The sequence below is a fragment of the Diachasma alloeum genome, unplaced genomic scaffold (assembly GCF_001412515.2).
Source record: "Diachasma alloeum isolate Michigan unplaced genomic scaffold, Dall2.0 Dall_scaffold_00211, whole genome shotgun sequence".
NCBI lineage: Eukaryota > Metazoa > Arthropoda > Insecta > Hymenoptera > Braconidae > Diachasma > Diachasma alloeum.
The window spans coordinates 1,633,583-1,661,403 of record NW_021680376.1 but is presented as its reverse complement, the minus strand read 5'-3'; the positions used below and the strand labels follow the sequence as shown (position 1 = coordinate 1,661,403).

Below are 27,821 nucleotides of genomic sequence, written 5' to 3'. Positions count from 1 at the left end.
TGTACACCAAGAGCCGCTAGTCCTCTCCCGTCCATCGACGTGGCCGCACCTCGGTGTCCCCTGTGTGCCCGCCACGGTCGTGTCTCACCTTAAAAAAAAAACAAAAACAATTAGTTTAGGGGAAGGTTGAACTGTTGATACAGGGCTAGTCGCTCAAGCCCCCATCGGGTCGCGGTTATTCGGCGGATCGGCTGACGCTCGGGGCATCGTCAGTGAAGTTTGACCCACGTGACATCGGAAAATAATTGAGTTTTTTCGAACGAGATTTGCAGGAGAGTGGTGGAACTGTAGCGAGAGTGCTGTCAACCGGGGTTATGTGATTTGTGATTATTTGTTAAGAGACTGTTATCGTTGGTTTTTCGTTGTATTGCACACGACTAGGGAGTTTCGCGGATTTTAAGGTGAGTGACACGGTGATTTCAATGCCTCCGGCGCGGGGATGGGCCTCGCGCGGGCGTTCAAGTCTCCAAATTTTTTTCCCTCTGTTGGCTTAGAGAACTGTTGGATAAAAATTAGGTAGAAAATCGCGGAGAATTTTGCTGGACACGGAGAGAAATGTTCAGTAAAAATTACGGAACTCATAATTCTCAATTTGAGTGACGGTATTGTAATTTTTCACAGGAAATTCCGATAAAAATTACGGAACGCTCTGGAAAAACTCCGTGACAGTTCCGTAAAATTTCCTACAACCACATTTCACTTCGTAATTACGGAAAAAATATGTAATTTTTATTGAATATTTCTCTCCGTGGACGAAAGGTAGTCGTCGAGCGAAATGTAGTTCAATGAAAAAATACCCGTTTGTGGAGGGTATTTTACGATTCGTTGGATAAAAAATACATCTGTGGATGCAAAAATTATCCTCCTGTGCGGTAATATTTCCCACGCTGGTAGGGTATTTTTTTTTCACACATCTGAAGGTCGGAACGAGTCGAAGTAAAATTTTACCGATCGCGTTCGGTAAAAAATCATTCTCCGTTATAGAAAAATTACACGCAATACCGAGCAATCATTCATGTTCATTGGGATAATTTTTTATGGAATGCATGGTAAATTTTGCAGTTTCGGCACAAATTACCCTCACGTTCAGTAAATTTTCCGGGGGTAACGGAAAAAATTTCACTATTCGTCTCGCGCTTTTTCCCCGATTTATGATGAAAAATTACTGAAAATCGAAAGATCAAATTACAAAAGGGACGCGAGTGGAATATAATAATTTGAACGGTTTGGTGAGACTCAGTTCTCTTCCATTTAAAAAAATTGTTTCATTGCCTTCGCGGCAAAAACGGAATCATCTCGATACCTTTTCTGTTTTATTGCGGAATGTCCGAGGGTTGCCTTTCGGTTTCACACACGTGCACCCGCGGAATGAAAACATTAAATGTGCCCCGGCGGTCTCTGTTGCTATAATATTTGCGTCTTGCCATTCGGCGGATGAAGGGTCGACCTTTTCTCGAGGGTCCGCATTTGTCTCGTGTGAAACGTTACAATTATTATGCATATGACAATGGGTCCTTCCGTGTCAAAATATATTTATTGCAGTTGTGTTTTTTCTTCTTGAGGTCGGGGAAGGAGTCGTTTTGTCTCGTGTTTCGGGGGCTTTGTTCATTGGGCATAAGTTGGTCAGATACGAGCCGGAAACGAGGCTGCGGTATGTCGGAGTATTGTGAGGACCCTTGTGAGTTTTTCGTACGGTTATTATCGGAGTCGTCTGACTCGTAAGGTGATTGCTTGGGGTTGTTTTATTGGGTTTTTTATATTTTCGTTTTTTTTTTTGGAGGGAGTATTTGCATACTTTGTGGGAATGGTCGTCATCGGAGTTTTTGCGCTTTGGAAGAAACATTTCAGTAGCGAAGCGGTAAAACGATTAAAGTCAACTTCGACTATTGGCCGGTTGTCAATGAATATCTCGAAATCTATGGGAGATGACAAAATTTTTGTTAATACCTTTTTTATAGCTCTGAATGTACTCTACAAAAAAGGTAGATACGATAATTTCCATATCTCGCTTAAATTCGAAGATATTCGTCGAAATCTAAGCTAAGGGCTAATTGATTGAAAAATTGATTTATTAAAAAATTCAATAGAACAATTCTGCGTTTTCTGCAGGAAATTCTATTGAAATGCTTTGAAAATTCTGTTGAAAAATTAGATTTGTTTTTTACGCCGATTCTGTTCAAAAAAACACCAAAAACCAAATAAAGTTTTCAATCGAATTCCATTAAAATTCCAATAAAAATTTGTGAGAAAAACAATTTGAAGAAAAACCTCGAATTTCCAAACGAATCTCTTCCGCGAGATATTCCCTCGTCATCGCCACATCCAAGGCGTTAATTCCCCCGGTAGAATACTTCTCACACGATGAAAAAAAATTATTGTATATAGAATTAATTCCTAAACCGACGCGTCCAATTTTTTCTAATCTCTTAAACTTCTGAAATTGCTCCCGGAAATGGATAAAGTTTTTTATTCCCCCAATGTCCCACGAAATCCAGCATTTCTAAAATCCCGTGAATTCCAATTTTATGGCATCCATATAGTTTAGGACATAGGTTTTATTGAAGCTCTCCTAACTATCGCAAAGCTTAATTGACCGTATCGTTGCATTCACTATTTACGACCCGATAATTTCCCTTATCACAAACGGAAACAGTGCAAAAACACCTTGACCTAACGGTTTTCGTAATCGCTTTTGAGTGGAGCCCTTATCAGTTTTATCGTTGACATGTCCCAGGAGACACACGCGACTGGCACGAGGAAACTTACGAGTAATTTTTTTCTCTCTTCTCATAGATAAAGGGGAGTAATCGTGAATGACATGATGAGGAAAAAAATAAAAGAAAATAACAAAACGATTGAGATGAATGAATTAATTTGAGTGATCATAGTCGTGGAAACGCCGTGGGAAATATTTCATTTCCAATCATTGTGGGAATGTGATATTCCCGCCCGTGACGCGGAAACGTTCTAATTATAGGTATTACCCAACTTCCCGAGAAACGATTTACATCTAACATGATTCTTCCTTTTGCTCCAGTAACTCGAGATTTAATTAGATGAATTTTTTTTCGGTCTTCTTTTTCATTTATTTGTTAGTCATTGGGATGAGTCATTTGTTAGTAGAATGAGTGATTTTCATTTTTTTCAATCATTTTTATGATTAATTTATCGTCAGGAATAAGGTTTTATTCTTAAAAAATTATATTGTTATTTATTTATTTAATTACATTTTTTTATTTTTCAGTCTCTATTTTTCATTTTTATATGTATGAGTGATTTGATAATAGATTAATTGAATTCAGATATTTGTTTATCGAACTACATGATTTTTTTATTTTTAAATTATGGTTTTAATGAAGATGATTTAATTGTGTTAAATAAATGACTCATTCATTGCAAATAAATCTTATACTTGAAGAAAAGAAAAGATTTATTACATTCTGATAGTGAACGAAACATTTGTTTATATTAAACAAATTATTTATTATTGAAATAAATAGTCAATGTTATTTTTATTTTCATTGAGATGAGTGATTTGTTAATAAAATGATTGAGTTCTCATGCGATTTTTATTTTTTTAATCACATTTGTTGATCAGTTGTCGCCAGCAATTGAGTTTTTTAATTTAAACAATTATGTAATTGTTTGTTTATTTAATTAAATAATTGTTTTTATTTCTTATTCTTTATTTTTCGTTTCTATTGGGATGAGTGATTTGTTAATAGAATAATTGAGTTTTCATATAATTTTTATTATTTGTTATTCTTATAATTCATTTGTCGCCAGCAACTGAGTTTTCCAATAAAAATGATTGAATAATATGAAATAAATAATTCATTCATTCCGAATAAATCCTACACTAGAAGAGAACAAACAATTTATTTCATTTTAATAATAAACAAAATATTATTTTATATTAAAAAATGATTTATTCGGTATTAACAAAAAATAAAAGAGGAATCCCTACACTTAACCCAAATAAATATTTCATCATAAACAAAAAAAATCTAAAAATTCGTTGAAACAATCAATTAATCATTTTTTATTAATCCTCCAAGATATTTTTTATCCCCCATTTTTTTATTTTCCAATGAATCTCACCTGAGAAAAATGATCGCCCCATTATGATTGGTCTCGGCCTCTTGAACCACATATGTAACATCTGGCGATCGAATTTAAAATACGAAAGGGCAGAGCGAATTGCAACGAAGACGTTAACAATTCCCAGACACGTGTAGAGTTGAGAGAAAAAATCACAGTGAAAAAAAAAGCAGAAGAGAAAGGGTTGATGTACGAGATGCCTTGGAATTCAAATGCGCAATGCATACTTCTGTTAAAAATCGAATCGGTCACGGGCTCGAGGAGTCGAACAATGTGTCGCCCTGGAAATACACTTTTGGCCAGTCTCCATTCTTATTCCAACTTTTTTACGGAGTTCCCCCTTCAGCCTGCCGAGACGAGGCTAAACTGACGCGATAAATGATCCTCGGTGGAAAGTTATTAATTGTCTCTCGGCTCTGGCTTCTGGGTTTTTATTTTTTTCTCCCTCTCGGGCGCTCTTTCTCATTGTCGATCGCGAAAACATTAACCGAAGGAGGTCGACCCTTGACACTCACGGGAGCATCATTTTTCAAGGACCCTGTGAGTCTAGTCGACGCTGGGCTTTTGTGAGTTTTTCGATGCTGGCGGAGCCATCCATCAGGACAATCGTTAAAAACTTATTCGTATGGTACAAATTTTTCGGTGAGGAAATTCTTTTCCAGTTTTCGAGGTTCTGAGAATTATTTGGAAAATGCTGCTTCATTGTGCCGTGGGGATTTGAAGATCTTCTGAGATCATTTTGCGATTTGAAAATTTATCAATGAAATTTGGAAGCATTTTTTTTTTCTGCGTAATTAATTCGTGTGGTACAAATTTTGGTTCAGGAAATTCTTTTCGATTTTGTTTTTTTTGTTTTTGTTCCACAAAAAGGAGATTCTATTTTTTTAAATATTATTTTATATTTTTTTAATGTTAAAACTGGGTGAAATAGTTCTATGTAATTGATAACGAGCGTTGTTCAATGATTTTCATGAGAAAATATCACCATTTTGCGAAAAATTACATTTTTTCAGACGTTGTCTTTTAATAAATCAATAATAAAAATTATTCAAACTTCTGGAAATCTTAATTGATTAAATTCCGAATACAAACAAATTTTTAAACATTTTGGGAATGATTTTTAGGTCTGAAAATTGATTGTTCACGAATTATTCACAAAAAAACTTTATAATCTTCAGTAATTGCAGTTTTTTCATTACCCCATGAATTTTTCGAAAAAAATTCACTCTCCAATTTGTTTCACATCTTGAAAATAGTTCATAACAGTCCAAATTATATAATACAAAATGCCTGACTTAATAAAATCAAATTACAGTCAACAAAATAATATCAAAATTAAGTGCATGATTTTGCTCCAGACATTTCCTCATTACAAATGACTAATAAAAATCAATTCCCATATTTGAAAATTACGAAAAAAAAAAAACTGTCAAAACAATTCAATTGCCTCCAAATCCCACTAAATTCCCAACAATTCCATCGATCTACCAACTACAATCACTGTAAAAAACCAAATGATGAAATGAAAAAAAAATACTTCGCAGAAAATTAGAATTGCCTTGTCGCAAAAATAAAAACTAATAATTAACATATTTAAGTATGAATACTCAAAAAATGGGGGTCTTCTCAAACTTTCCTCCTCACGGAAAAAAATGATAAAAAACTAGTGAAGCTGCTGAATTTTCCAATAGAATCGGCCAAAAGCTAATGGAAAGTTGACTAAAAATGAAATACAAGTTTCTATCGAATTGACTAGGTTTCCCTACGAAATTTTTTTTATTCTACAACAGACTTTTTTTCAAATTACTGGCGTTTTGATCATAATTTCCTCTTCCAAATCCGCGAATTAATCATCAAAAAAATAACCGGAATCCGTCAATTAGTCATCGGGTCCACTCGAAGAATTTCGAGCTTCCCTTTGCCCGCCTGAACTCCCAGCGGGAGAAGTGACAAAAGTCAGGTAAAAAAAAGGGCTAACCGAAAGGGTTGCAGCACAGGGGTCCTCCCTTAAAAAACAAGCCGGGGGTTATGAAGGGGATAAACGTCGCACTCTCGAATTTAATGGTGCGTAAACTAGAGTAGGGTGGCCGCGTCCCCTTGACTACATCTTCTTCGTTCTCGTTTTCTCGCTCTGTGCGCCAGAAGTCACCGGAATACGGAGGGGCTGGAGGGGACAATGGGGGCTCCTGGGGCCGGTGAAGAGGGGCCCGTGTTGAGCGCGACTTCCTGACTCGCTCGGCACGATGTACCCGCTCTGTGTCTATGAGTTTTCGAGGCACGCGCGTCGGCTCGACTTCATTAACGTGTAAGTGTCGGCAAATATTGACGCTTAAATAACTAGGGTAGAGCGGTTAACCCTTGCTATGTAGGGCAGCCTCGTGCATGTAGTTCACTTCATCGTGCGGAGAAAAAAAATATCGAACATTGAATTGAGACATTCCGAGGGTTTTGGGTTGAAGTTGTTGATGTATTTGAGCATTCAGAGAAATCGTTTATGTAATTTGAAGGAAGTTTTTTGATTTTCATTGAATTGAATAGACGCGTTGGGTAATTTGGACACGTGAAACGGAGATGTTTTTGATTGAATGAGACTGTGAATGCGGAATGGAGTAAATTTCACGGAATTTTGAATTCAGTAGCGAAGTGGTAAAACGGTACAAGTCAGTTTCGACTATTGACCAGTTTTCAATGAATATCTCGGAATCTAAGGGAGATGGCAAAATTTTTGTTATAACCTTTTTTGTAGAGCCGATTGAGAGCTACAACAAATGTAGTTACGAAAATTTTGCTATCTCCCTTAGATTCGGAAATATTCATCAAAAACTCAACTGGGAGATGAGTCGACTTAAACCGTTTTACCACTTGTATTTGGATATTAATATTATTTGTTCAAAGTGAAATTGCATTGAGATTCTCCTATCCTTAACGTAAAAAATGTGAGATCATCTCATAATTCTGGTTATTAATTCTAATCAATTTTGTTCGAAGAAAACCTTAGTAAACGCAATATTGAGAAAGTAGAATTATTCTATTTTCCTCTGACCTAAATGATTCCGACAATTCTGATTCGTCTATTAATGTTTCATGAAAATTCGCCGCAAGACGATTGTACTCACGAAAACCGCCTTACTTTCTCCACTCGTTCGAGCTATTGCCCATGCTTTTTTTTTTAGAAAGGATGAGCATTGAATTGCGACCCCCTATTTTACAGCATCTCAGAAATCTTAAATAATATGGAATGTGGGTACTTCATGTTAATGGTTTTGTTGGCAACGGAACATCGTTGGCTAGTTTTTTGAATTTCGCTTCGACTTCCACTCGAAACCCCAAAATTAATGAGACACGTCTCCATGTGTCCCTAAGCCCGAGGCAATTTACGTGCCTCGTAATCCGAATTTTCAATGTTCGAAAACAGAAACCGTGAGATTACCAGAAACCCCAGGAAATCACCCGAGGGTAAAACGTGGTCTGCATTCATTCCCCCCGCAAAAAAGTGACAAGAATTGAGTCTCTCGGCCGGGATTTCGAGGAAGTAACGAGTAGCGATGAACAATCAAAAAGTGGAGCGAACCTCATCAGCGAGAGGGTAAAGGGCGTGATGGTTAACTGGGACTTGATACAAATGACAAAAAAACGGGGTATTCTCAGCGTTAACGAAGCCCAAGTGGACATATGGACGGGTGTTATACGACCGAGCGAGAGTCATGGGTTTTAACGTAATTATCCGGGAGCCGAGACGAGAGTGAGAGGGAGAGAGAGGGAGAGCTCTAATTACCCCAAGGCGAATTCTCGTTAAAATACCCCAGTGGGTAAAAACATCATCCCTCCTTTTGTTGAACGCTTGGCAGCGGTAAAATAGCAGGTTTGCGCTGTCGCTGACTGCCTATTTCCGTCTTAAGTCCTTATCTGAAGTCTCTCATCTGGGGAATAGTTCTGATCTATTGGTTCATCGAAGCTGCATCGAATGAAAGTTTTAAATTATTGTGTTAATTTCAATCAAATCAACACAACAGTCTGGTGTATTTCTTCGACTAGATTAGCCCGGGCGCTCCGCGTGCGTATTCTCTCCCTTACGCGCCTCAGGAATTGGCAGAACCGAGATACAGATTTTTTCGATGCATCTCCACTAATATTAAAAGTTAATACACCGTTAGAAATTTTTTGAAATTTAAGTAACAGATGCATTTGAATTTTCAATATTGTGAACTTGAACTCAATTTCAGACTAAATTGCTCATGGAATTCCTGATTCATCTTAGAAATTTAATTAAGTTAAGTTTTTCATTATGAATGATCATTGAATTTTGAATGATATAATAACATATTTATAATATATATTATAATATATTGATATGTTATTTACTTTAATTTAAGTTTATGACTAATCTATCTTATGTTATTTATTATAACAAAATTCTTAAAAAGAAAGGTATTATTTTTTTAAATTTTTTATAAATATATTATAGGATACTATATATACTATACTATATTATATATAATGCATTATAATAATATGATAGTATAATGCTAAAGAAAGAACACGTTAGGCGGAATAGATTGGCTTCAAAAAATGTTCCATTGGATTTTTTATTAAAGTGATATCCTTAAGTTTGAATAAAAGCTTCATTACTTGATACGCTCGATCCAAAATATTTCTGATGGAATTTTGGAAATTAGGGAAACCGTTAAGGTGATGGAATTCTAAGGCAGATGTCGGTGAACCCGGCATTCTCCAGCATGACGAAGAGCGCAGAAGACGTGAAAAAAAAGAAGTAAAAATAATGGAGAAATGAAGGAGAAGAGGCGCCGAGAGGACTCGTAAAGTCACAAGAGTAGTGTGTGCCGATGGTTTATCAGATTGTGGCCTAATTTTATTCCAGTTTACTCGGGAAGAAAAAATAAATGGGTCCGGGGACGTATATGAGTGTAGATGAGGCCCTGGGGGAGGGAGGGGGGGGGTGTAGCGCTGAAGAAAGGGCATGAAGAGAGGAGCGCCGTCCGGCAGATGGCACCGGGCGGGTAGATAGCGCTGATTTATGGAACAGTATCGTCCGGAGAACGAGTTTCCGTTCGAACTACTCTTCTCTCAGTTGTGACGGAGAGAACCTGATGGTTCCTTCCTCGGTCAGTTCGAGAAATTCAATTTGGAGGTAAAAATTGGCGTCTTAAAGGGGTCAATTCGAGATTTTGGACGTAAGACATCGGCTGATTGTTCTGAAATCGAAAGAATATTCATTTTGGTGGAATGCGCTTGTGAACGCACTTGGGGCTGAGTCATTAATCCGATTGTCAAGCATCTTAATTTTAGAGATTGAAATATTTGAATTGGGGTCCGGTAATGGCTTAAAATTTAAGACATGCGTTTTGTCGGTGTTGAATGTCTTGTTGAGTAATTGGTTGAAAGAGAGTTGAGATGGTTGTACGATTTTCTGTGATAGAAATGTTGATGTCTTAAAAGGGTCTTAATTTAGGACGTAAGGCTTAAAAAAGTCAAACTGCAATAATTGACCATTGAAATCTCTTAAAATGAGACATTTTTTCATTTCTGAGAACACGATCTTTGAAGATCAAGACATTCTCTGACGTCTTAAAATTTAGGTCATTCTTTTAAGACATACTCAATGAACATTCCAGACTGTGACATTACGAAAATGAAAAAAATTGCCGTTTAGAAAAACCTAATGCCAAGTCTGGCGTTTTAAAGTCGTCGTAAATTAAGCCGTAAGACAAGAAATGTTGATGTCTTAAAAGGGTCTTAATTTAGGACGTAAGGCTTAAAAAAGTCAAACTGCAATAATTGACCATTGAAATCTCTTAAAATGAGACATTTTTTCATTTCTGAGAACACGATCTTTGAAGATCAAGACATTCTCTGACGTCTTAAAATTTAGGTCATTCTTTTAAGACATACTCAATGAACATTCCAGACTGTGACATTACGAAAATGAAAAAAATTGCCGTTTAGAAAAACCTAATGCCAAGTCTGGCGTTTTAAAGTCGTCGTAAATTAAGCCGTAAGACAAGAAATGTTGATGTCTTAAAAGGGTCTTAATTTAGGACGTAAGGCTTAAAAAAGTCAAACTGCAATAATTGACCATTGAAATCTCTTAAAATGAGACATTTTTTCATCTCTGAGAACACGATCTTTGAAGATCAAGACATTCTCTGACGTCTTAAAATTTAGGACATTCTTTTAAGACATACTCAATGAACATTCCAGACTGTGACATTACGAAAATGAAAAAAATTGCCGTTGAGAAAAACCTAATGCCAAGTCTGGCGTTTTAAAGTCGTCGTAAATTAAGCCGTAAGACAAGAAATGTTGATGTCTTAAAAGGGTCTTAATTTAGGACGTAAGGCTTAAAAAAGTCAAACTGCAATAATTGACCATTGAAATCTCTTAAAATGAGACATTTTTTCATCTCTGAGAACACGATCTTTGAAGATCATGACATTCTCTGACGTCTTAAAATTTAGGACATTCTTTTAAGACATACTCAATAAACATTCCAGACTGTGACATTACGAAAATGAAAAAACCTTGCCGTTGAGAAAAACCTAATGCCAAGTCTAGCGTCTTAAAGTCGTCGTAAATTAAGCCGTAAGACAAAGAAAATGTCTAAGTGTCTAAAATTGTTGCTGAATTGTTGGAGACACGAAAAAATGTCTTAAAATGAGAGATGAAATCCCATCTAAAATCCCAGAAAAAGTATTCTTATCAACTTGAAATCGAAGTTGAATCCTGAAGTGGAAGGTGCATAAAACCGGTTGCTCCCCCGCCTGTTGTATCATTTCTCATTCACTCTTTTTTCAATGGTTCCTTCTATTTTCACTCCTCTCTGCTTTTCTCTGATTTTCGGGGCCCTATCGGCCTTGAGAATTTTGAGGGAACTGCCACTGTATAATAATCCAACCCGAAATAATGTAGTTTATGTAATTACAGATGAATCAACAGTGCAAGGTCTGCGGTGAGCCCGCTGCTGGTTTCCACTTTGGGGCGTTTACCTGCGAGGGATGCAAGGTAAATTAATTTTTTTATTTCTCATCTTCTTATGGCGGAGATTAGGGACTGGGGGAAATTGCACTGAACAATTATCGATCCAAGTCATTAAAGAAGAAAGGAAAAATGATGTAAAAAGGGGGAGAACAAAACATTTTTCTTATCTGAGAACATCTTTGACGATCAAGACATTTTCTAACGGCTTAAAATTTAAGACACACAATAAAAGTCGTCTTAAATTAAGCCGTAAGACCCAAAAAATGTCTTAAAATCAGAGATAAAATTAGATTTGAAATTTAAGAGACACGATTTAAGACATTCTTTTGCATTTGCTCAGCAAAGATTCAAGACTGTGACATTACGATTCTGAAAAAACCTTTACCTCTTAGAAAATACCCATATCAAGTCTCATGTCTTAAAATCGTCTTAAATCAAGCCGTAAGGCCCAAAAAATGTCTTAAAATCATAGATCAAATTAGATTTGAAATTTAAGACATTGAAAATGCGTCGGTAATTTCACAAAAAAAAAGAAAAATCCAATTTCACCAGAAATAATGATGAAAAAATTAATTAAAAAATCAAATGAAAAAATTGACAACATTAATTATTTATCACTCATAAATTAATGATCCCCCCCCAGCTGTGGCATTCTCCAAAAAAAAAGGTGTTACGTTAATTATCCCGTATTAATCACGACTCGTCCACCGAAATGTGCGAGAGCCCGTGGAGAAAACCTCTGGCGTCCGTTTCGAATCAGTAAGTGGACGGCGCGCCTAATCGATTACCCCCGATGTCCCCTCACATCGCCACCATGTGCATATTAAATCGAGACCTCCATATGAGTTATTCGTATTGAGCACTGATCGAAAGGGCAGCAAAGTGCATCCCGGCTTCCGCTCTCATGTAGCCGCCGCAAAATGTGATGATTTATCTCGAAAGGCACTGACAATAATTACCGATTCTCTTGCCAGCTACAGCTACAATCCTAAATCTCAGGGCACCGTGTTTTCGTTATAACAAAAGCACATTTGCCTCGAGTTACAAGTTCCTATTCGTGGGTGTTTTTTTTTCCGGGGCTTTATCTCCTTTTCTATTGCCCCGTGTGCACTTTCACGAATCCTTTCACCGTGACTTCGTCGGTTCAGTTGTAATGAGTTGCGACGGGAAATGGTCCATATCACGGGATATTCATGGGAGCTTGCGAGGGGTTATTCTGGATGGGAAGAGGATTTTCCCTTCCAAATGGAAGCTTTATATCGTTCAAGTTAAAGTTTTGGATATTTTGTGTTATATCGACCCAGTATGATCTCAGAAAAATTCTCGTTAATTGGTCGCTAATGAGTGAATGGAATTGAATCTTTTCCTTTCAAATGTAGGTACCGTTGAGCCCTATCAATCGCCATTAATTTAAATTTAATTCATAGATTGATTTTTTAATTGTCGATTTTTTTTGAAAATCGGTTGTCCCACGATAACTAAAAAAATGTTCTGAATTGATTGAATGATGGCTTAAAAAATTTGCTTGAATGTCCTTTTGACCGAGTTCGAAGATGAAAGCGACAGCAATAATCGTTGTTTTGATTTATTTGAAAATTTGCAAAAATTTTGTATTTAAAAAAAATCAGAATTCCGGGGATATCTTTAAATGTAATGTTTCAAATTTATTCAAGTATGTGTAAATAAAATTTTTCTATCAAAATTTTATCGAAGCGCTGAGGGGAGAGATAGAACTGTACAAAGGACAATCAGTTGTATAGAAGAAAGGGATAATACGAATAATGATGATGATAACATCCAACTAAATTGAAAATCTGACAAATTTAGTTGAAAAGAAATCTTATTCAATTTAATAAAATGAAATAAACAGTGGATTATACATGATAGAAGGAAATGATATGCAAAATAACTATTCGGAAGCATATTGTTAATTTATTAGCAAAAATAACTATACTATATGGAATACAAGAGCAATTTCCCACTTGTCTTCCAATTTATTGAGTTTCAAATGAATTCAAACATAGTATCACTACAAGATCAGAAGGGCGTAAAAACCGCGAATATTATTCTGAGGGAAAGTACTTGTCACCAATATTTTTGTTCACAAAAATTCTTTCCAACTCCGTTTAAATTCTCCCCCATGAACGCTATTTTTAACAAAACCAAAATTATCGGTGAAAAAAATACTGGCTCTTTTTACGAATTAATGAAGCATTCGGAAAAACAAATAAGCCATAATTTAAAAACGAAGGATCTCCCAAAATCAACTTAAATTCGCGGACTCAAACCTTTTAAAAAATGTCACAATAGAATAAAATAATCCAACGCGATTTCGAATTGATATCATCACAGAATGGCGCCATGATTTAATGCGCAAATAGCCCCTGTATACGACCAAGTGTGCAAAATATTTACACATGACTAATGTAAGAGCGATTTTCAAGTGGTTGAATTTCTCACAATGGTCAGTGGCATAAATTTGTCGGACTCCCAAGAGGCATTGAATTCACCAGAGACAATGGATGAGTACGTTATTTGCATCATATTGGGGCTCCACTCGACCCGAATTTTTTCCAACGAGTGTGCGCCCTCCTCATTACAAACGAGGTAAACGGATATTTTTTCTTCTCCCGGTGCAACGAACTACTAAAAGGAGCATGGGAGAGAAATCGCGTTAATATTCATACGGATCCTCTTTTTTTTCCACTGGCCTCGGCCACTCCTTTGACTCACGCTCATCATCCCGTATCTTCTCCAATTTTGCGAATTTCTTTCATCCTTGTATTTCGGTTTTATTCTCTCTTTTTCATTGGCATATCACGAAATCCGGTGGAATTTTAGTAATTCATGTGCCTTTGGTTTAACCCTGTGTGAATATACGGTGGATGCCGTCCACACGGGGTCACGAAATTTGATGCTGAACGAATTATGTGCGAGAGAAGACGAAGAAGAGCAGACGGGGGGGAATTCGGTCGTTAGTATGCTAATAAGAATCCCCGAATCTTTTGCAAATAAAGTATATTTGATTTTTATTCGGTTGTTGGGGGAGTCTTGGTCTAATCGGTTTTGCCTTGCCACGTGTGTGACCTCCTGTATGATGTATTTTAATTTCGCGAATATATTCTTCGGTTTGATGTTCAGTAGTCGATGGAGTATTTCGACATTTTGCGAGTCTATCGTCTGGAAATTGGTTTTTTAATTATGGGAATGTTGAGTTTTGATAAAATGAATCAAGTTTCGGAAAAAGATGAGACAAGTTTGACCCGAAAGACCCTCCATATTTTTTTTTATTCAGTATTTTTGAACCGTAAAGGTTTAATTATCTAGGAATTCATTAATAATGATAAGACAGTTTTTGCGTGCACTGAGAGAAAAATGAACAAGCTCTCAAACAAGTCTTGTTTGGGCCAACAAAATCGCTAGTTGAAAATTACCAAAAAAATAATTGTTTGGTTCGAATTTGAAAGTCTCAAACATGAATAATTACTCTGCTTTCAACAAGAACGGAATATTTGGCTCAAGAGGCGGATCATTCAGACAAGACGGTGCCTTTTCAGGATAAAAAGATGTTTTATAGAGGGAAGTTTATTCAGAAATATTTTGTCCCTACACTGTTAACTAAATTTAACTGAATTTTCCAGAAAATGACACTGAATTCAATTTAACGGAAAAAAGTCTATGAACTTTCAAGTTACCCTGAAAATTCAAGGAAATTCCTGATTTTTCAGTGGAAGAACCATGAAGATTCCGAAATTTCCATGAATTTTCAACGTAAACATGATAATTCAATAAGAAATTGCTCTGAAATTTCAAAAAATTGAAAATTCAAGGACATTTTTGCTTGAATTTTCCTAGTTTCCATTAGTTTCATGGAATAATTTAACTGAAATTCAAAATTTCCATGATTTTTCCACGAAAACGACGAATTTTCAATGGTAAAACTCCCTGAAATTTCAATGAAACCGCCACTTATTTCATATTTCAAGACTAAAACTTCAGCCTGGAAACTTCAGTGAAAATTTTTTGAGTGTAAGTTACAAGATTGCTGTTATATCATTATTATTATTTCATTTAAGAATGCATTTTTTGTCTGTGGTTATTGAATAGCCGAAACGACAAACTACAATCACTCGTGTCATATAAAACGAGTATTTGCCGGGAGCAAAATACTTATGGGAGCACCGAATAACGAAGAAGTAGTCCTAGAAATTACATTTCTTGCATGCACAGACAATAATTTTTCTTTGAAAAGACTAAATATATTTTTGCACAAAACATCCTTTTTGATACTTTTTAACAAACGATTTTTTGGCACAAGTGTTCATAGCCTTGAGACCCATAGCTTCAGTGTTCATAGCCTAATTCAGGATCGAACTGGTAAAAGAGTTGAAGTCGACCCATCTCCCAGTTGAGTTTTTGAGGAATATTTCCGAATCCAAGTGAGATAGCGAAATTTTCATAATTACATTTGTTGTAGCCCTCAATCGGCTCCACAAAAAAGTTTATAACAAAAATGTTGCTACCTCCCTCAGATTCCGAGATATTGATTGAAACCTGGTCAATAGTCAAAAATGACTTATACCATTTTACCACTTCGCTACTGAATTTCACTTCGTCACAACTTCACGGAAAAAAAACTGTTCCAATTGCTTCAAATTTCCCTTTCCCGTAAAACTACCACCAGACAATTAGCGTTAGCATCTCTCCAACGCGTTATTTCCGGCGAATCGTGAAAGGCACTTTAGAATAGCTGTCGCCACTTCCGCATGACTCCCCCACGTCCCCTCCACACTGACCCTATAACGCCAGTGCAACAGGTGAAACCTCTCAAAACGATAAAATCCGAGCCAAAGGATTCGACCCGCAATACTTGTCCTCTTCGGACGTAGAAGCGATTAGTACGATCGTAAAGCAACAAGTATTCCCAATGTGTATACATGGCTTGTGCACGTGCGTGCATTACTCCATCCCCGTGTACACGTATTTCTCCCGAGTTATGTCCAGGCGACGATTATACGGCTCGCTATAATTGCCCGCAATTCGGATGCCGGGTAGAATTCCAACGGTTGACGTTTTACCTGGTTATTGCACTCGTCGAGATGGATGTACACGCGGTGGAGAGAATTGAATGCACTAAATTGTGCTTGTCCCTGGTATTTTGATAGTTCTGTTATGAAATTCCTAGATTTTCGGAGCTAAGTGATGCGCGGAGAGAGATTTTTGATAAAAATTATCCTAACGTTCTATAAAAGCGTATCATGAGTCATCGTTTCCTCATTTCTATCCCGATATTCAGTAAAAATTAATGTACGATGATCAAATTTTATTCTACGCTAGAGAAATTTTATCCTGACGCGTGATAAATTTTACCCTTCCAGTCCAATAATTTTTATGTAGGGGAGGGTGGGGCAAAACGGCCCCCCTTCAATTGTCAATAACTTGTGAATGACATTGTGAAAATTCCCAGTTTCAACTTCATTTTGAAGATAATTTTTCATTCTTCAAAAGGAGGTCTAACTCAAATATTGACGATTGAAGGGGGGCCGTTTTGCCCCATCCTCCCCTAGATGACAACGAAAATTCTAGAATGGTTGGTAAATTTTACTCTACCGGTACAGTATTTTTTACTCCACCGGCACCTATGGAGTTCTCTCAGATCAAATGATTGTCGTACAATAGATTATATTTTTTCCTGCCAACAGTTCGAATTCTTCTATGAATATTTCTGATGATCACGACGAAAATTTAATTTTTGCGAAAGATATTAAATTTCCTTCTATCAAGTTGGTGAATTTACCTCAAGTAAATCTGTTCCACTCCATCAAATATTCTCACTGCATCAATATCCTCTCAAATTTCATTATTTCAAAAATCATTTTTTCGAAAAAAAACCTTCGAAAAATCTGCAGAGCATTTTCCCCAGAAAAAAATCCCGGGACCGCTTGGAGATCCATAATTTTGTGTTCCGGATAGTCACTCGCTGTTTAAAAAACTGAAAAATACATAGTATCCACACGCGGTTTGTTATATAGCAGGTGCTTGTGTATTCTGCGGTGAGATTCGAGAACTGCGAATACTCGGAAGCGAGGGGGAAATACCATCTTCCCGGAGAGGAGACAGAAAAGATACGAGGGGGCGAGTGTGTGTGGTTGCTCGTGTTGTGTATAAATATAAAATCTCGAGTTGACCCCGGGGAGGAAACCGCGAACCACAGATCGCGCCCATAAGCGAGCGATTTACGATCGTTTCTTTTTTTCTTCTCTTTCTCTTTTCACTTTTGTAACGTACATGGGAATATTCTCTCCGCTTCTATTCGCTCGGATGTATATTTCGGGTGAGGGGCGGAGGGGGGGGGGGCACTCTGAGTGATGTTGAGGTGTGCAGGACTACACCTACGGGTGAACTCTCCGTATGTGGGCCAAACCATTTCTCGAGAGGAGACGACATTTCTGGGTTCCGTACAGTTTCGTTGGTTCAGCCATTTACGATTGCCTTTACGAGATAATAAATTATGGATCTCCAACACCGTGAGGAGGATCACGCATCGTGGACGAATAATATCCGTTGTTCCGTGATATTTTGTCTCTCTGAGAAAAAACAAGTGGGAAATTGCTTTCGTCACAACGTAGTCAATATATTGTTGGTAATAAATTAGCAATTGGCTTCTGAATGGAATTTCTACGAAGATGAAGATTAGCTCTTACTGTGACCCTTGTGACCTTTAATCTGATCATTGTGACCCTTATTTAGACTCTAAATCAGACCCATAGGATCCTTAATTTGACTCTTGTGAACCTCAATCTAACCCTCGTGAACCTTATTGAAACCCTCGTGGCCCTTATTCAGACCCGCATCAACCTTCATCTGACCCATATGACCCTCAATTTGACTCTTCTAACCCTTAATCTAACCCTCATGGCCCTTACTTTGACCCTCACGACCGCCATCTGACCCTTGTGACACCTAATCTAGCCTTCGGGACCCTTTTAATCTTTATTCAGACCCTCACCAACTTTAATCTGACCTTGTGACGCTTAATCTAACCCTCATGACTCTTATTTTGACCCTTCCGACCCTTAATCCCTTTCGACCTCGGTGGCCCTTATTTATAACGTTAATCTGATCTATATGACTCTTAATTTGACTCTTGTAACCTTTAATTTAACCCTCGTGGCCCTTATTCTGACTCTTACGAGCCTTCACCTGACCCTTGTGACACCTAATCTAGCCCTCATCACCCTCGTGACCCTTTTGATCTTTATTCTGACCTTCACGAACTTTAATCTGACCTTGTGACCCTTAATCTATTCCTCATAACCCTTATTCTGACCCTCGTGAACCATATTTTGACCCTCATGAACCTTATTTTGATTCTTGTGGCCCTTAATTTTGGAGTTTTAATTCCAAGTACCAAATTTTCATCACCAGAAGACCATTTGGATTTTTATAATATAGAGAGAAACCAAAATTACATGAATGATTCATGAGTAATTCCTCAGTTTTGACCCCGGAATTCCGCAGCATGAGAAGAATAGGCTCTAAGAGCTCACTTTGTCATGAAGAAATTCAAATTCCCGTACAGAATCTTCAAACTGCATTTCTATACTCATGATCCGTGTCGTCACAGCATGACTCCGACATGTAACACAATTTTGCAATTTATTTCCTTTGAAATCGGGAGCGTGTACCTCTTGTATTAGTATCGACCGGGAACGCGAATCGAATTCGCTAATTTGATTGCGTGCGTCCTAATTTTTCTCGTATCAAGTAGCTCAACGCTCGAGTACATCGTGAATTGCCACATCGCGGTATATTGGGCGCAGAGAAGAGCCGATGGTGCCCTTGATCGGGGGACACTTGGCATTCAGGAGGAATCACGATTATTCACTTTGTCATGAGGATTGCGCAATAAGGAGGGGGAATCAAAACTGGGTTACATTTGCTCACAATCTTCACGATATTTTGATCATGGTTTTATGGAATAGATATTTTGAGACGTTTTTTCTGTCTCCATTCAAGACACTTGAAGACTATTCAGTCACTAGACATTTATGACGGCAGCACCAAGACGAGGCATTAACCCCGTTAAGACGTAGAATCTTAAGACGTTTGTCGTGACTCATCCATTTTCTTCCAATTTATTGACGTTCTGGATTTATTAAGACATCATAAGTTCAATGTTTTAATTGTCGTAAACGTTTAAATAAATTAGCAGTTTGCTTGTGAATGGGCTCTCCTAATTTAATTCTTATTTCACTATTCTCTTCTCCTATTTTTTCATGTCATAGTACTATCATTAATTGAAATGTCTTTAAAATTTTGCGTGTTATTTCGTTATGTCAAATGATTCTACATCCAGACCCTCTCATGACTCGAATTCGTTTTCAGTCCGGGGTTAATCAAGGTTCAATCGAGGGTTAATCAGGGTATAGCCGGGACTTAATCAGGGTTTATTCAGGATTTAGCCAGAATTTAACCCAGGTTCTGTCAGAAGTTAGTCGGGACCATGAATCAATATGAATAAGTATTTAATAAGTATAAGACTTTAATAGAGGTAGAGATTTTGATATAAAAAGCCCTTTACGGTATTTTGTAACTTGAGCAATGATGCTGTTCTCACCATTTTTCAACATGAGTAAGATGATTAAGAAGTCATTGAAAGCCATTGAAAATAAAATGAAAATATTTATTTCAAATTCTTCATTTATTTCAAGAACAAGAATTTAATTATATTGAACAAACAATTTATTTATTTCAAACAAATATTTTTTTAATTCAAGAAAACTGTTTATTTGGTATAAATAAAGAATTTCTTTGGATCAAATAAACATTTATCAACAGTAAAGAAACATTTATTTAATACAAATCAAACTTCGAAACAAATTTTTTATTTAATTTTTAAAAAACTTCATTTGGTACTATTTAACTAACCTTATTCATTTGATTTGAGTTTAATTGCCTACAAATCTTCTATTCAGCAGGAAAAAGGAGAGAAAAGTGTCTTAATTTAAGACACAAGCTTCCCCACAGCGTATTTTTCCCATATAATAATTCCCCTGCAAACATTTCAATTATTCATAATAAATAATTCATCCAAAAATTCCCCGCATCGCATTCCCTCCCTTATCAGCCCTCGAATCTCCCCAACAAGCGGCAATACTAAAACCGCAATCTCCCGAGACCCAGCAGAAATGTGAATCGATAACTCGTCCCGTCAATCCCCGTCGCAACGAATGCCCGGACGTACCAATGGTACGATCAACCGCTCCACCGTATCCCCAGTACGTGTATTACCCCGGGTCCTAGACACATTTTCCAGAGAAACTGATGCAAGCAAATCGCCCAGGAGACAAATTCTCCTCTCCCTTATCGGTTCATCCTTTCTCCCTCTCACTTTTCCGCTCGCCTGCCGCGGGAGAGAGAGAAAGACCGAGAGATAGAGAGGAGAGACTGCATTCGCTCGAAAAAGAGAAGCTCGAGTGGAGGAAGAGGAGAAAAAAAACTGTTGACGTACGATCCTGGCGTCGAGGAGGTCTTGCCATAACGGTTGGAATCTACGGAAACTACTGGGCACCCGAGGTCTCCACTCCATGTGTATTCCCCTCCCCCTCCCCCCCTGCGGTGATGGAAAACGATGTGTGTACCGGCACAGTCAATCGACAATCGCAGAGTCCTACGTTTTCTAAAGTATACCCTCAAGACGTGCGTTAGATTCTTATTTGGCAAATTCATGTTGGTTTAACTTTCATTGGTCGGGTATTCTAACAACTTTGAAATATAGTGGAGATGGAACCGGCGACGGTGGCCGAAAGGGTCAGAACATTAGGATAAAAAAATTAGGGTCAGAATATGAAAGTAAAAAAAGTGGGTGTCAGGCAATGAGGGTCTAAATATAAGTCATATATTATGCTTGATCACCGTTTTTAGCCCTTATATGACCCTCATTGCCTGACACCGACTTTTTTTACTTTTATATTCTGACCCTCTTTTTTTAACCCTGACATTCTGACCCTCATTCCTTCACCTTTGCATTCAGGCCCTCTGTTTTTGACTCTAATATTCCGACCCTCATTTTTTAACCTCCACTTTTTGGCCCTTATATTCTCGCACTCAGTGTCTGACCCTTACATTACACTTGAGAGCGCTTGGTACAACCGGGGCTGATATGAAATAATCATCCTCGAATTGAACCCATCCCCCATTCGAGTATAAAATATACTCAATTCAATATATTATTTTCCGTGTTATTTCATTATTGAATCAATTGATCAACAGTTTCTTTATCCGCGCAATTGTCATGATTTCTCAAAGTTTATCTCTCGGATCAGAATGACTAGAGTCAGCAGTTTACAGTCTCACATGATTCATCTCAGATCTCTTGATCTCATTTCCAGATAATCCGAAGAGTTTCCTTCCTTGATGGGCATTCCACCTGGGATGACTCGTCTCACTGGACCGGACACCAATAAAACCCGGGAGAGATTCAGGGAAATGTTTTTTTTTCTCACAAAATGGACTGTATCTCCACCTTCCTTTCCATATTTCTTCCTTTCTTCTCTCTTTTTTTGGCAAATACCCAACGGTTAAATGGAACGCACGGGCTCTCTCGCGGATCGGACCTTGAGGCCTGAACTCTCTGCGTGCGTGTTAGGAATGTGAAATGTATCACTCTCGTTTTCCTTAAGCGTTCGATGAGGTTTCTGTATCTCTTTCGTGGAAGGATTCTTCTGTGAATTATAATCTCCGAGAGGTTTATTTTCAACAACTGAATAATATCCACTCATTCCGCATTTTTTCAACAGCGAGAGAGCGCTTCAGCATTTGCCACTTCATTCGATGAAAATAATAAATGTAATGGTGAGACACATTTTATTGAGTGAAAAATGAAAAATTTGTTCATAAAAATTTCAAGATTCTCATATTGAATTGAATCCAGACGCAATCCCTCCGCCCCTCACCGTCAAAACCCCCGAGCCACCCCCCGATGGATCCGGAAGTGGTCATCGTCCCCTCGCACATCGCGAACAGGTGGCTATGGGAACCGCACGCTGTACCTCCACGGCACTCGTCCTATGATGGCGGGTCATGTACGTAGGAAACCCAAGCGAGGTCAGCCCGGCGACGCGCGACACGAGACCCTCTCACCCGGCCTCAGACAGGCAGACATGACCACCACACACCAACCAGTGCGAGTGAGCCAGAGCCACGATAAGAAATGGAAAATAATATTAAAAAAAAAAAATACACGACTCTTAGAAGCATCTCTCCGGGCTTGTGTGCTCGCGCGCTCGCGCGCCAACAGTTCAAGCAGTGGGTACAGTGCGCCTGGACAGGCCATTTCACATTCCCACGTCCTTAATATAGATTGTTGATACACGAGTAGACGGTTCAACGCACACACGGATACATATTCAGTGTTGGCGATTCATGGGTCGGCGGGTATATAACAGCGGCTAAGAGGTGAGAGGGGGGGGGGCGACGAAGGAAAGGTGAAATGGACCTAGGTGGGTGGGATAGTCTCACGGCACAGGTGATGGTATATAAAACTACTTCTCTCTCCGGGGGAACGTGTGCTTCATAACTGGAAAACTTGATCTTTCAGGTCTTCTTCGCTTGCGAATAGAGGGGGTAATATACTTAATGCAATGGGTTTTTAACGCCTCTGAGTCATCCTCAGGTCTTGGGTGAGGGAGGTATCATCATCAGGGCTTCAGCGGATGGCTTTGAGATGAAATGTTTCAGCAGTGGAAAAAAATTGATATCTGCGATTTTCTATTGTGACTTACGCGAATTTTCCGAGGAAACTGAATTTTTTCGGTATTTAACGACAGTAAGAATTGAAATCAACAAGAGAATTGATCCGAACTGCCAAGTCTTGGGTGCCCATTCTCAATCGGCCTTCGCTCAGCCTCGGCTAACTATTGTTTTGATAACGTTGGGCCGATATTGGTGGCCAAGCGTCGGGCGATGATGGGCACCCGTGACCCACCCAATAATTATTTTTAATAGCTGAAAAAATTCATTAATACATTATTTTTTTATTATTGAATTTATATTCTTTGGCTGATCCTTCCTAAAGAAACCGATACCTGCTGATAACGATGAGTAAAAAGTTGGACTCGTCGGGATTCGATCCTGGAACCTTCGGGTTTCTAGTCCTTGACTTTACCCACTCGGCCACCGAAGAGTTGTTAGTCACGAGGAAGTTTATCGGCTATATGAATGGAATATTGTATTCTTATTTGATTCTCTAATTTTCTTTAATTATGAAACGCAATACAGATATGGTAAACAGCCTGTTTATTAATAATCAATAAATAATGAGATTACAACATTCCCAAGAATGGAAGTGAGTGAATTTGTGTTTATCAATATGAAAAATGGAGATCTTTTTTCTCCCAGATGATTTGTAGAAATCGAGAATTCTTCATCCTTCCAATTATTGTCCCCGTTATACGCGTTTAACCCTGAAGGTCTCCAGTTTGAACCTTAAATGGACCTTATGATCGTTTGACCCTTAGCATCTGTTTACGCGTTTTCCTACATGAAACCCTCGACCCCTATGATCATTCGACTTTTTATAAGCCTTCAACCCTTGAAAGTAGTTTTGCTATTATCCCTATTTGACCCTTACGACCCTCTTGACCCTTATGAGTGTTTGATCCGTTGGATTATTGCACTCGGTTTTCTCGCTAGACAGTGAGTCTAATGAGGGTTTGACCCTTGGGCCCGGTTGACTTGTCTTTCATGTTTGACCCTTATCAACTCAACGTCCGAAGTTTACTCAATTATTGGTCGAGACTTGGGATTCGACGAATGGCCATTTGACATTCCGCCGACACTTAGCATGGCAATTCTAGGCTGAGGCTTGGCTGCTTCAACAGCATCGGCGACTCGGCCCCGGGATAAGCATCCATGTAACTAAATGTGATGGCTCAAAGACGGTAAATTCATTTATAGCAACCAGGTTCTGACCTAATTTACGTCGATACACTTCAAGATTAACATAAACTTTAATATTTACCTATCAGTAAATCTAGAAAATGTGAGCCTGCTATAGTTCCACATCACTAAATTAGCTGGCAGCCGTGCCATATCGGAAAATTCTACACGTACTTGTTGAATAATGAAAGTTCTCATTGATCACAGGTCAATGTTTTTCCAATCCACGTACTATGTATAAGGCTCTGAGCAAATAGCACCGGGATTCCGGGCGTGCCAGCTGATAGACGATAGCCCCTCGATTTTTCTGTCGGCGTGAGACAGATTTGTCGCACGCGTCCACCCAAAATGGTATTTTAGTCCAACCGACAGTGTTTCAGATATGTATTCCCAGTCTACGATCAACGGAATTAAGCAACAGACATAGAGAAACAACTCGTAAAATCCTTATGCGAGTGTCGAAATTGCGCAATGTCCACGGGTAGAACTAATTTCTCTCGAGTTAATATGATTGCGCTTGGAGCTCCCCCCACCCCCAATTAATTAAAATTACATCTGACCTCGGCAATTTACATCAAACCACTGGACGGAAAAACGGCACGATAGCCTCTTTCACACAGTAGCAATGACAGGCGGTATATGCGGATCATCAGCTGTAAGATTCCACAGTCCATGTGGCCATTCCCGCTTGCCGCGTCTACCCCAACGATCTGTGAGATTGCTACTGTAAGATTACAAAGCCACTCTGGGTTATACCCCCCCTCATCCAAGTTAACCGTGCCAAATGTAAGATCTCCCCAAGTGCGATTCATTTTCATCTCGCTCATTTCTTCTTCGTCTCCCTCGGGGCGACAAACTGGCAGATATTATACATAATGTGTCAGCATCGTTGTCGCTCAGCCAGAGAAGTCCACACACAACATCTCATGATTACTCGTATGTGTGGTTAGGATATACAGTCACTGCAATGACTCGTCATTTTCACGTCACACCAGGTGAAATGCTGCCGTGAGAATAATTTCCTCGTGTACCTCATAATGCTTGAGAATGACAAGAAGAGCTAACCTGAATGTCCACCCGCAATACTCGCGACTGCTTCATTTGACCTCAACAATTTTTCTTATGGTACATGAAAAAACCGTTAGCTCACAGCAGTTGGGCTGCCCGCGCCCACGCTGATGTACCTGCATCATCTGAATCATCGCTTGATACCAGATGTTGATTCTTAATCTGTCATGACCGGGACGAAAATTATTTCTCTGAATGTTGGCTTGTCAGCGAGAGGAGGAAGGAATTCATGAAATTTATGAGTGATTGTCGAAAAATTGGACTGAAGCAGAGTGGCTCGTAAATTAGATCTCGATGAACCGAGTGCAAGCAGCTTCTTCGAATTTGCCTATCCCCCGTGGGGGTTTCTCTCCACATCGAGGCAGTTTTATCGTCGGCCGACAAGCGTTTAACTTTACGATCGACCACGCCGGTATATGCTGGCTCACCCCTCCTCTCTCTCATTTCTCTGGACCTCTTTCAAGCTGTTATTCTCTATCTCGTGGGTACATTTGCAAATGGACCTAGATGCTAATTCCCATGACACGCGTGGTATTAAGAATCCGACGTTTAATCCGCGATGATAACTATGGGACTCGACCCTGAAACAGCATTTGTTTCTGGTCATCGTCAGACCTCAATACTATCTAATCATTATTTATTCTCATTCCACCATGGGAATTAACCACAATCTCCTTTCTGTTACAGTCTTTCTTCGGTAGGACCTACAACAACCTCGGCAGCATATCAGAATGCAAGAACGGAGGGGTCTGCGTCATCAACAAGAAGAATCGAACGGCCTGCAAGGCCTGCAGATTACGCAAATGCCTGATGGTGGGCATGTCCAAGTCGGGCTCGCGCTACGGCAGACGATCGAACTGGTTCAAAATCCACTGTCTGCTCCAAGAGCAGACCAACGGCAATCAGGGTGGCAGCCCCTCCGGCTTCGGCGCCGGTTTTCTCCCCGGTTTTCTTCCCCCCTCTCACTCATCGCCAAGTGTCTTCAAAGACAAGGATCGTGCATCGCCCAGCCAAGAAGACCTAGCCCTTCAATCCCACCTGCTGCACGTAGCAATGCTGAAACAGGAGCGTGAACGAGGCAATAAGTCACCACATCCAGACGATGTAGCATTGCAAAATCAACTGAGGTTACTGGCTTGGCAGAAGGAGCGAGAGCGCGAGCGATCCGGTCACCAGCAACAACATCAACCTGGCACCCCACCGAGAGACAGCACACCACCGCCATTCAGCTACAAGCACCCAACGACCTCACCCATGTTTCCCGTGAACTTTGCACCCGAGAAAATGATTACTCTACCGTCAAGTCCACCAGAGGTCTTTCGGCCGTTCCTTCCGGTGTACAATGGAAGAACAGCGGACACACCCAGTGACTCTGGTGCATCGTCAGCTGACGGCAATGATCACGACGAGTCGCGGAGCAATTCAGCACTGAGTTTCTTCAAAGTAGCATCACCGACGCTGTCAGAACGCGAGTTTCCACCGAGGAAGATCAATGCCACTGTCACCCTGACGACTGGTTATCATCCTCATCATGGCCTTGGGCTGGTGTATCCACCGCCTGGTCTCGTCACACCAGCGGCGTCGCAGCACTCACCTCGCGGTGGTGATCTCCTTCTCGTCAGCCCAAGTCCTGGTGGCCTAGCTGTCGAACAGGACGAACCCATCGACCTCAGCATCAGATCTACGAGGAGTTCACCGAGACCCAGCGGGAGTCCAGTTCAGAATACCGAAACCAGACCTGAGAGCAGGGGCAATGTCACTGAAGAGACAACAGCCAAAAGCAAACCTCTTGATCTCACGTGTGGTGTCAAGAGGCCAGCTGAACTACCACTTTCGCTGTGAATATAGAGATATTTTTATACATCTATTAACAGTTTTGTGAGATGGCTGAAGAGTGAGGCTGGACCCGGGGTTCAAGCTTACGAAAATTGTGTTCAATTTGTACATAATCTATTATTCAAATCGCGAAGACAATTAATTTATTATTGAGTAGTTAGATGAAAGAGTTTTATTTTGTATGTTTTATTATTATATTTCCCCCTTTCCCTCTTTTTATCTTTATTGATTGTACTTTAGGTCTATAGTTGTTTCACAAGATATGACGACGTATGCCCGATTTATGAAATATTAAGAAAGGCCAGATGTTAAAGTGCCTTAATATATATTTATATAAATAAAATTTCGGTGACGATCAAGTAGAACGATTGGTGAGGACTTCTGATTGGAAGTTTGGACAGTCTTGGATCGTTTTACCGGATCTTCGCTGATCTGTACACATTAGAAAATCAAGACTTAGGTTTAAGGAAACCCCAGCCAGTAACATTGGGCACTAAATAATTCATCTCCGTAAAAAAAACAACCCATCAACGAATATATGTCTAGAGTATAAACAAGAGTTATCAATCTGTAAATAGGGGAATCCCGGAAATTAGATGATCTGAAGAGGATGGGAAATTTTTATATTCTTGTACATAATAGTATGTAAGAGGTGATGATGAGGCCAGTAAGCGACGAAATAAAAAAAGTTAAAATACACTTTTTTTCCTCGATGTACAAGTCCACCTGTGTTCATTTATTACCCAACCCGTGTTCGGTGTATTGCCATGAATTGCAGAAGCGCAAAGGCGTAACATGTATTGGAAGCATACGCGCAAGTTGTTCTCTCTGATCTTTAGATTTTTTAAGAAGATATATTTACGACTGTGCGTTAATCC

The 27,821-nt window shown here is 39.0% G+C and overlaps 1 protein-coding gene across 1 annotated transcript; it reads left to right on the top strand.

Moving 5' to 3' along the window:
• On the top strand, window positions 1-27,656 carry LOC107036743 (zygotic gap protein knirps). Its single transcript, XM_015254886.2, has 3 exons — window positions 1-401; window positions 11,044-11,121; window positions 25,795-27,656. The coding sequence occupies exons 2-3, from the start codon at window positions 11,044-11,046 to the stop codon at window positions 26,947-26,949; spliced, it is 1,233 nt and encodes a 410-aa protein (XP_015110372.1). The 5' UTR covers window positions 1-401; the 3' UTR covers window positions 26,950-27,656.
• The last annotated feature ends 165 nt before the right edge of the window (window positions 27,657-27,821 follow it).